This window comes from Podarcis gaigeae, assembly GCF_964106915.1.
Source record: "Podarcis gaigeae genome assembly, chromosome: 8".
In the NCBI taxonomy this organism is placed as follows: domain Eukaryota; kingdom Metazoa; phylum Chordata; class Lepidosauria; order Squamata; family Lacertidae; genus Podarcis; species Podarcis gaigeae.
The window spans coordinates 30,781,656-30,795,216 of record NC_139684.1 but is presented as its reverse complement, the minus strand read 5'-3'; the positions used below and the strand labels follow the sequence as shown (position 1 = coordinate 30,795,216).

Sequence of the window (13,561 nt, the reverse complement as noted above, 5' to 3'; positions counted from 1 at the left end):
AATATAAAAAGCTTTCCAGGAAGCCAAAGTTTTTGTTCCTTTTTAGTTTTGTAGAATATTTAAATACACTTACAATGAACAGAAATTTTATTAAGTAATCCCACCCCCCCAAAAAAGCCCACCAATGTAGCCATTCAACCTGCACTTTCATCATTGGTTTCATCTGTGCATGTTATTGGTCCTTAAACTTTCATTTGATAAGAGTAATCTAGCCTATGTGTACAACACATATTTAAAGCATATGGCTCCCCCCCCCCCCGAATAATAGTAATGGGAACTGTATTTTATCCTCCACAAAGCAACAATTTCCAACACCCTTTGCAAACTACAGTTCCCAGGATTGTTTAGGATACGTTGTGCACTTCAAATGTATGGCAGTACACAGCCTCTGTTTATGAGAGAGCTTTTCTTTCCCTTGAAACACATCTATTTATTCCACTGACACCTACCACTGAGAGAGATAATCCACAACAGGCAACGTCGCTGTCAAGCTTGGCCAACAAGCAGCTCATGACTCAACCAACAGATGTTTCAGCGGCTTAGGTCAAAGGGAACTTATGGACTTTGTGTGTCCCCCCCCCCCATCTCTTTTGCTTCTAAAACGAATGCCAGGGATGTCAGCACCAGGTACAGGCATTTGACCTAACCAGTAGTCGGAGCAACTGAACTGAGACCTGGAGGAGATGAAAAGGCCAAAGCATTAGTCAGTTGAGCCAACAAGCTGGCCACAGTCCAGCATTTCAGAAAACTCACCCTCCATTTGTATGTCTGGAGTTTTAGCAATAGTGTTGTGTACTTATTTGATGATTTCTTTCTGAGTTTATGCTCCTGACAGGTACCCCTGTGAACAAAATCTCGCCGGGCTACCTTGTATGAATATTTCACTCTCAATTCTGCTTTTGATCTTTGTTGCATATGTGCATTTCACATTATACTTAGTTTTGCACAGAATCACATTTTAAGCCCCTATGAAATGGAAATGAAATGATCAACATAAGTGTGGCAGTGGGGAGGCTTGCAGATTTAAATTGTTTTTAAATATAGGCAGATTGATTTGCAGGGGCTTAACCCTTTCTGCTTTCATCTCTTTTTTTGTGCATGCATGAGTTGCAAAGAGCTTGATCCTACAGTCCTGGCTGAGACAAATTCACACTGGATGATTGCATATTATCATTTTTGTCTGTGCCATATGATGTTTTAAAAGAAGAGGAGACTATAGAATAGTCTCCTTCAGATTATGCAGGGGGTTAAATATGTTGCTCTTCCTGTCTCAACTCCTGTCACCATCTGTCTCGGGGTAGGCAACATGGTGCCCTCTAGATGCTACTAGACTGCTACTCCCCAGCCAGCAGGGCCAGCAGTCCAGGATGTTGGGAGCTGTAGCCCAGTAACATCTGGAGTGCACCACACTGACTATTGTTGTTCTTCTGATTCCATCCAAACTCCCTTGCACTTCATGTGACCTTTGAACAAACTTCTGCCCTTGCACAAATCTTAGGAAATATTCTAGAGTTCTACAACAGAGGCCACTTCTCAATTCTTATCTCTTGCCTATGGTTTGAGAGTGCCTTTCTGCTTAGTTCTCTTCTGGGCACTTCATTCCAAAGTCTTAGCTTCCAACACCCTCTTCCTCAGATTACTCCCCTCAACACATAAGAACATCAGAAGAGCCTGCTGGATCAGGCCAATGGCCCATCTAATCCCCTATGAATATGCTCAGTCCTGTTTTCAAATAATCTAGGTTGGTGGCCATCACTGCCTCCTTTAGGGGCAAGTTCCATAGTTTATATTTAACACAGTTTGCCTATTCCATTGCTACTATAAATAAGCTCTGCAAGAAAGGAAAGAAGCTCACATACTTTCTCCCCAGTCTAGGAGGCAGACACTTGAGCAAACCTCTGCTCTTTGCATCCTCTTTGCCAATGCTGCAGGTGAGATGAAAGTTCTCCCATTGTCTACCCTGTCTCCCCCAGAACTATTTGGAGAATCTGGAAACCTCCTGCCTTTCCACATCCCCAAAGTCTCCTATCCCAAGCCATTTTCTAGACCAACTGAAGGTTAATATAATTAAGGTAGAAATGAAAGGAAGGAATTTTAAAACTTTCTGCAATAATAATAACAACTGGAATTATAATGATTGGGAGTTTAATTATTACAATTGCCAGTGGCAGTCCCAAGATGACATGGGGTCATTATTTGCTCGCCTTAAGCATTGTGTTCTCTGATATGCCTGCACTGGGCATAATCCACCAAGCACTGTTGCTGCAGATGTTGGTGTCAGAAGTTCTTTCCCATGCACAGTACGTACCTGTCCGAGAGGTAGATAATTCCATTGGATCAAATGTTTGCCATTAAAACAATTTTCACTGCTTGGTAAAAAACCAAAAAAACCCCATGTAGTACTCTATATTATTCTGTTTTACATGCAAGAAAAATCTAATAGTTTGAACAAAATTATGCTGTAGCTCCGGTAGTGCACAGAAAAGGGTGGCATTGCTCACCTGCCTTCTGAACACTGAGCGTTGCTGCTGGTTTCCGAGGGAGAGGGGCAATGGGCAGGGAGCAAGACACACTGAGGATGGGGCAGCAGAGCCAGTCCAGTGCTCCTGACGCCAGGTCCATACAGTGTCTTGCTCCTCATGCCCTGCCCCACCCCTTTCCAGGAAGCAGCAGTGACACTCTACCCTCAGAAGGCATGGGAGCAACACTAATCTGCCCCACCTCCAGCACCTGGCTCCAGCTTTTGCTTTTTCAATTCATTGACTGTTCTACAAAGTTTGTCATTTGGCTTCTAGTGGTCATATTATGATTACATTGTGATTAGTATGCTTTAAGCAAGAATGGCTGTCTGTAAATAATTCCAACAGGTAAGGTATCTAAAAAAGAAAGAAAAACACATAGGTATTTCTGAAAGTTAGAAGAATTTTGAACATCCATGTCAATTATCCATTGCTTATTTTCAGCTAAGCATACAGTGAAAAAGGGAAAAGTAAATGAGATGTTGTCGAGTTATATGCAAACTGGCAATAAACTGACTGCATGGCTTGTCAGCTCGTTGCATCTGTTTTAATTTTGGTTAAAACTATTTTTAACAATAAATAATTTTGGCTTGTTATGAACTGACACCCTAGACTAACCACACTTGAATATAACATCATAGGCGATGCCGGAAAATATGATTAAGTCTTACACAAGAACTCCTATAGAAATTAATGAATAATTTTGCTTAAACAAACAAAAAAAATCAAGGGGAAACAATTTAATCGTCATTTTTGTCAAATGTTTTCATTTAATGATGCTGTTGATCAGATGGAGCTAGCTCTTGGAAGTTTTACATTACTCCCAACAAGTTGTACCCATTATTCAACCTTTCATATTACCAAAACTGGATTTAATATATTTACAATATAATACATCACTGCCCATGCAGTATTTAATTCTTAATTTTAGTGATACTTGTGAATAAAAATTAACCAGCAATGCTTGACCAAATTATTGCACATAGAGGTAGACTGGATTGAAAGAAAAACAAAAGAATAGATCAAAATCCAGTGCAATGTCAGTTATGCTTCGGCTGATTGAGTCTAATAATCCTGTTAAGATGAATAGACCCTCCTTCCTGCTTCTGCCAAGATTTAACTATTTCAGCCATGTCTTTTAGCATTGCCTACATATCTGTCAACGAAGAATAGGTCAACCATACCGCCCTACTGTTTATTTATTAATCATCTGGCAAATAAACCATTCCGTATCCTGACCAGTGCAGTAATATTTGTGATGTAATTTGTTTGGATGCCCAAATGTCACCAGCGTTGATTGTAAGAGATAAAAAAAAATGCACTTGCTCAGCACACCCAGCTCTGGGCTAAAATGTAAGCATGAAATCTCTGGTTTATTTTTGTAATAATGTTTACAGCTGCTTAATGACCCTGAAAAGGTTCAGGAGTCTGGCGCTCTGTATTTCTTAACAGGAGTATATTATCACATCATAACAACCTTAGTTAAGCTGCATCTCAGCTACAACAATAAGACTCCTATTTAACAAAATTTCGCCATCCATTCTACAAGGCTTTCTCCATAATACTCAATTCAAGTGTTACTCAGGACTAAAGTGGTCTTGAACATCTATGGGTGATAAATAATCTCTGCTCCCAAGAACATTCCTACTGGCTGAATGTAAAATGTAAAGGGTAAAAGGTGTGATTCTGCAGTTACTCAGAGTATTCAGAAATTCAAGTGGCCTTGATCTTCTATGAGAAGGGAAACACTGAGTAAAACAGTTGCAAATTTCCATGCATATAAGGGCAAGGGTGTCATTTACAGATGATGACAGGGCACTGCCCTGTTTTTCAGACCGCATGAGGTTTTCCGATCAGCTACAGTTTGTTGATTGTGTATTATATATGTTACAACTGTCTCTGTTTACTAAGGAAAGCTAGTAGTTTCTGGTATTTTCTGGTATCTTTCTAATTTCTGGTAATTGGTCCTGGTGAATTCCTATTCCCCACCCCTTGCCATGTTCTGCCTTTTGGAGACGCTGAGCATTCTTAGGGTGATTGGTAAAGTTGGACATATACTTAGGAATATAATATCAGAATGACACGTAAAACTCTCTTGTCCCTAATGCATATGCATACAGATGAACGCTGAGACATCATGGAGTACACAGCCTGCAATTTCATACCATGTAGTTGCCGGGATATATTTTGAACTGTTGATAACCTATTGCAGGGCAATTAGATTTTTCTAGCATGACTGTAATGAAAAGAACAAATACTCTCTTGGCTTCTAAATTGGCGGAAAATAGGCTATTGCGTAATAAATGAAACCAGCTTAAAACAGGTGGATAAGAACCTTCAGCAATGAAAAATAGTTGAATATGGGTGTCAGAGCATCGTTTACATGAGAACTTCAGGGTTTCAAGCTGATCTCTGTTTTCATCTGTGAAAACAATTAAATGGACCTTGGTGCTTATTAGGGATGGGAAAATAAATTTTGGGATTCTCCCCCTTGCTCCTTTTCCCAGTCTTAAGTTCAATTCTCCAAATTTCCACATCAGTTTGTGATATTCTTATTCTTATTTATTAAATACTCATGAAAATTCACCAGCATTTTAGGGTGCATTTCTTCTAATCATAATATTGAATTTGATAAACAATTTTTTAAAAAGAAATATGCAATATTTACTGTTATTTTTACTAGTACATGCATTTGTAAGCATACTTTACCTACGTATATGCATCCTTGTACACATTACTTGGCTGGAGAACTACATTTGAAAATTTGGAGAAGTGTGAATCTTGAAGGATGACTGCATTTTAGTTCTCTTTTTGTGTGTGTGGGGGGGGGGGAGTGTAAACAAGGTAGGTTCACCATTAAATGTGAACTGAATCCTATTTCTCCCCCATCCCTCCTAAATTTGCATGCCCTTCACTTTAAAAATAATGGGCAACTGACCAGTGTAAGACTGCTATTGTTATAAGGAGGTGTAGGTGGTTTCAAGTAAATGCCTTGGTGCAAAAATGGTTGTATTTCAAACAAGGCCGGGACATGCACAATATAGCACAGCAAGCATTATGATTCATTCATTCTTCTGGAATATTAAGGCTGGGATCCAATGTGGGTTTGTTTTGTTTTGTTTTTTTAAAAAAGTCCAAGTGTGTAGGCACAGCCAGTGGGATTTTTGCCCTTGTTTTATTTGAATCATAGACCCCAGTCCATGCTGTATTGCAAAGTGCTTTTGAAGCTCCACCACCCCAAGTCCCAGAAATAGCTTTCTGGGCACCATCCAGAGCTGCTGTTTAAGAAAAAGAAGTTAAAAGCTGCCTTGTGTCCTCCAGATTTGTTGTCCTGATCCTGGCATAGGTTTTCACCATTAGAGATTTCTTCTACATGACAGTGATTAGATGTAAGTATTAATATTTCCCTGTCCACCACCAGAAGAGGTAAATGACATTAAAAAAGCAGGAAAACAAAGCATTAGTCCAGTGTTCCTGTACCTCAAATCAGCCTTGTAAAAAAAAGTTTCACAGTCCAGTTAGCAAAAATCCAAATATTCTTTCTTACAAGAATGTTGTTGTTTTTAAGTGTCGCTCTAGTCTCAGAGGGACGCGGGTGGCGCTGTGGGTAAAACCTCAGCGCCTAGGACTTGCCAGTCGTCAGGTCGGCGGTTCGAATTCCCGCAGCGGGGTGCACTCCCGTTGCTCGGTCCCAGCGCCTGCCTACCTAGCAGTTCGAAAGCACCCCCGGGTGCAAGTAGATAAATAGGGACTGCTTACCAGCGGGAAGGTAAACGGCGTTTCTGTGTGCTGCGCTGGCTTACCACATGCAGCTTTGTCATGCTGGCCACGTGACCTGGAAGTGTCTGCGGACAGCGCTGGCCCCTGGCCTCTTAAGTGAGATGGGCGCACAACCCTAGAGTCGGATACGACTGGCCCGTATGGGCAGGGGTACCTTTACCTTTACCTTTACTAGTCTCAGACCAAAAGCCCTGTTATGCAACAACGTTCCCATTGCAAGGGAATAAATCATCTTTGGCTTCTTACACATTTCCACTTGCTTTGGCTCCATCATGCTCCTACAGGTGATTTTTGAAGCCAAGGGTCTGTGATGTTAAGCTGCACCCATAGGTATCCTGTAGCTTCTTGAGAAATGCTCTTGTCCAATGTGCTTTTCCTCAAACCAGCTTCCATCGGGTTAAAAAACAGAAAGCTGAGGTGTGTTATATAGTTCTGGCAGCCTTTGCACCTTCCAAACCAACAGCTTCGGTGAATTCGAAGTTGGTATGAGGAAACAAATCAGGCGTTGGAGGAAGACACCCATGCTTTCTGTCTGATCTGTACAGCAATATAAGCATGCAATTTGAAATGCTGTGTGGGAAACATTGCTTAAGAGGTTTGTGGGGGGCAGAGATATTTGACAGGTGTTGGAAACCTGTGGCCCCTCTAGATGCTATTGAACTCCAGCTCCCATCATTCTTTCTTTTTGGCCATGCTGGCTCAGGCTACTAGGAACTTCTGGGTTCCTGGCCCAAGATTTGGTGTTTCAATGAGAAAAAGCGCAAAGGGATCCCAGGTGTGCCAAATAAGGTTTAAAGGCTGTTAAACGACAAAAAGCTGCATGAGCCACTGCAGAGAAAGAGGTACCTTCCCTTAAGAGACTACTGGTTGTTTTGACAAAGTTTTATAACCCCTGCTCTGGATCAAGTAGGACAGCCAAAATGTTTTAAATTTGGAAATATGTGAAGGATTAAGTGGCCTATTTTCATGATGAAGGAATTTTGTCATTTTCATAGTGCAGAAAGACTGAAAGAATTTAGAGCGCAGATCTTAATGTGTGTTTTCATTGGATTGTAGAAGTTCCATTTCTAAGTGCTTCTCAGAAGTAACAGTTCGTACAGTTTTAAAATTGAGTATTTATTGATGCATCCCCCCCCACCCCCATTCCTTGAATGGAGGAGAGAAAATGGCAAGGAGAGAAGATTATTATTAGGGACAATTATGCTGACCAGCACGGAGCGCTCCTGTTTAACAAACAGCTTTGAGTTCTAATTTTCTGCAGCACACAGTTTGTAGGTACCATTTGTACTCATTACTGTATATTGAGAAAGTTATTAAAAATACTTAAACTTGTTGAAGCTTCCTGTGACACTTTCCCTGGCTTTTAATTGGGTTTTATCGAGTTCTAGAAGAGAGCTCTTTTAAAGCTAATCAGAGTCCCTTAGACCGCCTCTTTCCCCCAATTGCGAAATGAAGACGGTTAGCTAAAATCAAGCAACTTTTTTCTAACCATGAATATCTGAATGATCTGCGTGACAAATTAAGGAGGTAATTTATGCCTCTTTAGATGGGTACCATTTTCAGATGATGGAGGAACAATTGCTTTGTAACATAAGGGTTAAATCTTAATCTCAGAGGTTTGCAAAGCTGCTAGTCGCAGTCTCCTTAAAATTTAATATACCTCGTTAATGCTTACTTGCAAACACTGAAGGATTTTTATGATTATAATCATGTGTTACAGCACCTAGTACTGTTTCTAAGCCGCATACTAATCAGCTTAATGAGATATTACTGCACTTTTTGTTGACTAAAGCAAAATCCTTTTTATTGTTCGAAAGCTTGTCCTTTACTTTATTCCCCCCCCCAAACATTATCTTGTTTTATTGTGTACCAGTAAATATCATGCCATCTCCCCCCCTCCCCACCCTTGGTCAAATCATAAAAACATCTTTCTCATTGTAGAATGTGGAATTTATTGAATATGCTTAATGGGACTGAAAGTTTTATAAATGGATTTCTATTTTTGTTTTTTTAAAGGGGAAGCAAGCAAGATGCATAGCATTTCTCTCTTATATAGACTGGAAAATGTAAACAGGTGCCATTTCACAGGGAAGGGGCTGAACGAAGTTGAAAGCTGAGCCTGACTTATTTAAGAGTTAGATATCCAAACTGATGATGTGTTCATTTTAATATCCTAATTAATACATGCAATCAAAAAGTATGCAGGATGATAAGGCACTGTATAATTAAGCCGAAACATAATCACAATAGTACACTATACACTTGCGCATATATATATATATATATATATATATATATATATATATATATATATGGTATGTATGTATAGAGGCATTGATTGAAGTTCTTTGATATGTTTGGGTGCACTTTGAATGCAACCAGTTTTTCATAGGTCTAAATCTAAAATCCTTCTTCATCTTTTCAGGGATGGAGGAAGCTAGTTTGTGCCTTGGCGTTTCTTCAGCTGTGTCCGAAGCTGATGCCCACCTCAACAGCTCCATCCTCAATGGCCAGTATTCAATGAGCCAGAAGCTCCACCAGATCACATCCCAGCTGAGCCATGCATTCCCAGAGCTTCAGAATAGGCAGAACCCCGATGAAAAGACAGCAACGCTCATAGAAGACAAGAGCCACGTGTCCTTAGCAAACCAGCCCATCAGCAGTCAGATGGCCCTGTTAGCCAACCAGCTTAGCAGAGAGGTTGATACCAGTCTGAATGGGCGGGTCGACTTGCAGCAGTTCTTGAACGGACAAAACTTAGGCATCATGTCCCAGATGAGTGATATAGAGGACGATGCCAGGAAGAACAGAAAATACCCGTGTCCCCTATGTGGGAAGCGTTTCCGTTTCAACAGCATCCTGTCACTCCACATGCGCACCCACACGGGGGAGAAGCCATTCAAGTGTCCCTATTGCGACCACAGAGCGGCTCAGAAGGGAAACTTGAAGATCCACCTGCGCACTCACAAGCTCGGAAACCTCGGCAAAGGCCGCGGGAGGGTTCGAGAAGAAAACAGGCTCTTGCACGAGCTGGAAGAGAGGGCGATACTGCGGGACAAGCAGATGAAGAGCAGCCACCTGCAACCACGGCCTGACGTCAAAGCACATCCGCATTCTCAGCCTATGCCTCTGGCTAATTGCAACCTGTCTGTGCCCACTAATCACAACACCCCCGACATTTCCAACCCTGTTCCCTCTCCAAAGCCAGCCAGCGTACAGGAAGAAGTGGTGGCAACCGCTGCTGGTTTTAGGTGCACTTTTTGCAAAGGAAAGTTTAAGAAGCGGGAGGAGCTTGACAGGCACATCAGGATCCTTCACAAGCCTTACAAGTGCACTTTGTGCGACTTTGCCGCGTCGCAGGAAGAGGAGCTGATCAGCCACGTGGAGAAAGCACACATCACTGCTGAATCGGCTCAGGGGCAGGGCTCCAATGGGAGTGGAGAGCAGGCTGCGAATGAGTTTCGGTGCGAGGTGTGTGGCCAAGTCTTCAGCCAAGCCTGGTTCCTTAAGGGCCACATGAGGAAGCACAAGGATTCATTTGAGCACTGCTGCCAAATCTGCGGGAGGCGCTTTAAAGAGCCCTGGTTCCTGAAGAACCACATGAAGGTCCACCTGAACAAGCTGTCTGTGAAAAACAAATCTCCCAATGACTCAGAAGTCCCTGTGTCCATCAGCAGCATGTCACAGGAAGCTCATGCCAACTTGTACTCAAGGTACTTATCCTGTTTGCAAAGTGGCTTCCTTCCTCCTGACAAAGCGGGTCTAAGTGAGCAGAATCAGACTTACAACAAGGGGGACTTGCCCATGAAAGAGAGGGAAATGCTGGGCAAGCTTCTGTCCCCTATTGCTGGCATTGGCCATAGCCTCACTGATGGGGACAAGCATTCTTTGTTGGGCTGTCTTAACCTTGTGCCTCCTCTCAAATCCAGCTGTATAGAAAGGCTTCAGGCTGCAGCCAAGGCAGCCGAGATGGATCCTGTAAACAGCTATCAGGCTTGGCAGCTGATGGCAAGAGGCATGGCCATGGAGCATGGCTTTCTGTCTAAAGAGCACCAGATCCAGCGAAGCCACGAAGACACTTTGACAAACGCCGGCGTTATGTTTGATAAGGAGAAGCGGGAGTATGTGTTAGTAGGAGCAGATGGCTCCAAGCAGAAAATGCCTGCTGATTTGGTTCACAGCACTAAAATGGGCAATCAGAGAGACTTGTCAAACAAACTAGACCCTTTGGAAGGCAGTAGAGATTTTCTGTCTCACGGCATGAACCAAGGGCTCGATTTCAACATGCAGAGCCACAGCAATGTGAAAGAGAAGCCAACCGAGTGCCCCGACTGCGGCAGGGTTTTCAGAACATACCACCAAGTCGTCGTTCATTCCAGAGTCCACAAGAGAGACAGGAAGGTGGAAGAAGAGATCCTTCAGGGGAGCATTGAAGAGCGTCGTGGGTCAGGCAGTGACCAGGAGTCTCAGTCCGTCAGCCGGTCGACAACGCCTGGGTCCTCCAACATTACTGAGGAAAGTGGAATGGGTGGTGGCCTCTCTCAGACAGGAAGTGCCCAGGAAGACAGCCCACATCCTTCTTCACCTTCTTCTTCAGGTATGCCAAATTTAATCTTTCTCCCCCCGCCCTGCCCACAATCTGGACTAATTTATATAATTCTTCCAAGCTTTCCCTTGCCTGCACATTCTAATAAGATAGCAATGCCTCCCATCAGATTGCTAAAAAGATATCATGTTCAAAGCCTGCAACTCATTCAAAGCATTGTCCTTGTATTATTCTACTTCCCAACCTTCCATTTATGCTGTACTTAGCTCTTCCACATGTGGTAGTGGTGAAAAATGGTGGTTGCTTTCATAAAACAGAGAAGAGCCATGAGAGAGATCCTTTCCTTTTTTTATTCCATTTTTCACTATTACTGCTAAGTTCTCATCCTTACAGGCTCCCACTTTCAAGTGAAAGGGTAATATAAACCCTTAGCAACATTTGTCTGAGAAGGGATCAAATGGGTTTGTAAACTGCGTGCTCTGGAAAATGTTGTTGTCTCATTGAGGATGAGGCTACTAGTCATGATGGCTGTGTCCTGCCTCAAGATTTGGAGGCGGTTATATCAATTGTTGTGGATGAGTAGGGAAAGTGCTGTTGCCCATTATCCTGCCAGTGGGCATCCTATTGCTGCATCTGGTTGGCTACTGTGTAAACAAGATGCAGGACTTAATAGGCTCCCTTTGACCTGATCCTGCAAGGCACCTTGATCATACACACACTGTTAAGTTCAGTAGGATTGCTCTAGCTATATACAATGTGTGCAGCTTCCAAGCCGCAATGTTTGTTGTTTTGCTTGTATATTAATATGCTAATTTGGATATATGCAATACTATCTATTTAATGTAGAGACATTCAGCCTGTAGATAGCTACATGCTGACTCCCATTCACTTCTCCATTAAGCTTTTCCTGAAATCCTGCCCTTGCTGCCTTTTGACAAGGCCATATTCAGTGGCGGGACACGGTTCATTTATGTGACTAATTGTGGTGTACGTTTAAGGCCAGAGGCCAGGAATACACACGGTTTGGGGACATACGTAGAGTTGAATGAAAAGTTATATGTGCCCCTATTGCTGCCCTGTGGCTGTCCACAGGCTGCACACTCATGAGCTGAAAACACACACACACACACACACACACACACACACGAGTAAGGATGAAATGACTTCTTTAAAAAAAATATTCTGTTGTGTTTAATGTCAACCTGCTGTGTACCAAACAGGAAAGCAAAATAATATTTCATTGAAGCTATCTTCAATATTGAGCTTCCTTGGCACTCTTTTTTTTTCCAAAGCAAAAAAGAAAGGTAAGATTTCTGGCTTCATCTCTCATTTCTCGACTCTTGAACTAATGGATAGTAAATTGAAAGTTATATCTTCAGCCCCTTTATAACAAAAGCACCTCACTAATATTGTAATCATTCTGCAGGCCTAACAACAGAGGAAATCATGCCATAACAAATACTCTGTTACTAATGGCAACATTGATTTCTGCAATCAGCCATTAAGTCTAGAAAATGAAAGACAGTTTGAGAGACCTTAAGGCATTACATTGCCCACTGTTAAAGATCTGGTAGCAGGCTGTTGAAGGCAATTCTCTTCAGCCTCACCCCCTCCCTTAGTTTCGATAAATATTTTAGTATTGAAGGCAATCCACTGTTACAGTTATTAAGTAGATGCCAGTTTATTTCTGTTGTTCTTGTCATGCTCCAGTATCCTCTGTTTCTAAGGCCAGATTAATATGAAAGAAAGTGCTGGTTTGGGGTTGGCTTATAAGAAACCAGTAAAGAAACACTTTAAGACACATAAATCTGTCCTCTGCATTCCACAGATTCCTATAGTGCTTAATGCTGTTGTTTAAATACCCATGAAACACACTGACTACTCTTAGAACTGTAGCCTCATTTACAATTTATTAGTGGCGAAACACATTTGAAAATCCTGTGTGCGTAGGAAATGAGGAAAGCAGGAGAGAGCTGGTTTCAGTTGTTTGGATTGTTTTAGGAGGATTGAAAATTCAATAGGACAACATAAAGATTTTCTTCTCTACATAAGCTGAACTTGTCAACATTCTAAGCATAAAAAAGTAGTTTGTGCTTTTTGCTGCTGCCACTTCACTGCGAACAATTTCCTCAAAGGTTGGCCAGCATGTTTGCAGCATTTGCTTTAGAATAATCACCTGAAAAACAAGTCGCCTTAGCGATTTTCGAATCTGCTGCTACCTTTCTTGTGAAAGCCATAGATAGGAAGCTTTTGACAACCTGTGCAAAAATGCGAGAAATCCTCTTCATGAGGTCCATTTTGTTTTTTGTCTTCTGGACTTTTGAAATCTGCCTGTTAGCACATCAGCCCTGGCTTGTAGATCTCAAAACTATGAATGATGAAACCAAGCAAGCTCTTTCAGATTTTGCCTGTTCTGCCAAACAAAAGTACTAATGGAATATTTGGTCCTAGAAGCAGGATCAAATGACTTAGGCCCCAAATATCTGAAAGACCTCTTCCGCCTGTACAGGACCCTCTTGGGTGCTGAAATCAGCAGAGGGGGCACTCTTGGTAGTTATTCCACCCTCAGAGGCTTGGGGGCAGTGGCAAAGCTGCATGCTCCACTACCGGGGGTGGAGAGTAGGCAGGGGCGTGGCTGGCGCCCCTGGGGGCATGGTATGCTGCCCACGAGGGCGTGGCACGCCTCCTGCAGGGGTGTGGCATGTGTTCTGGGGGC

The 13,561-nt window shown here is 42.3% G+C and overlaps 1 protein-coding gene across 5 annotated transcripts in view; it reads left to right on the top strand.

Annotated features, from left to right (window-relative positions):
* ZNF536 (zinc finger protein 536) overlaps positions 1 to 13,561 on the top strand; it is a 448,938-nt gene that overhangs the window by 197,676 nt on the left and 237,701 nt on the right. For all 5 annotated transcript variants that reach the window (XM_083750421.1, XM_083750419.1, XM_083750420.1 and 2 more), the window contains one exon: positions 8,725 to 10,896. In XM_083750421.1, the coding sequence (XP_083606547.1) occupies positions 8,727 to 10,896 (2,170 nt within the window). In that variant the 5' untranslated portion in view covers positions 8,725 to 8,726. Of the gene's footprint in view, positions 1 to 8,724; positions 10,897 to 13,561 lie in introns of those variants that run through there.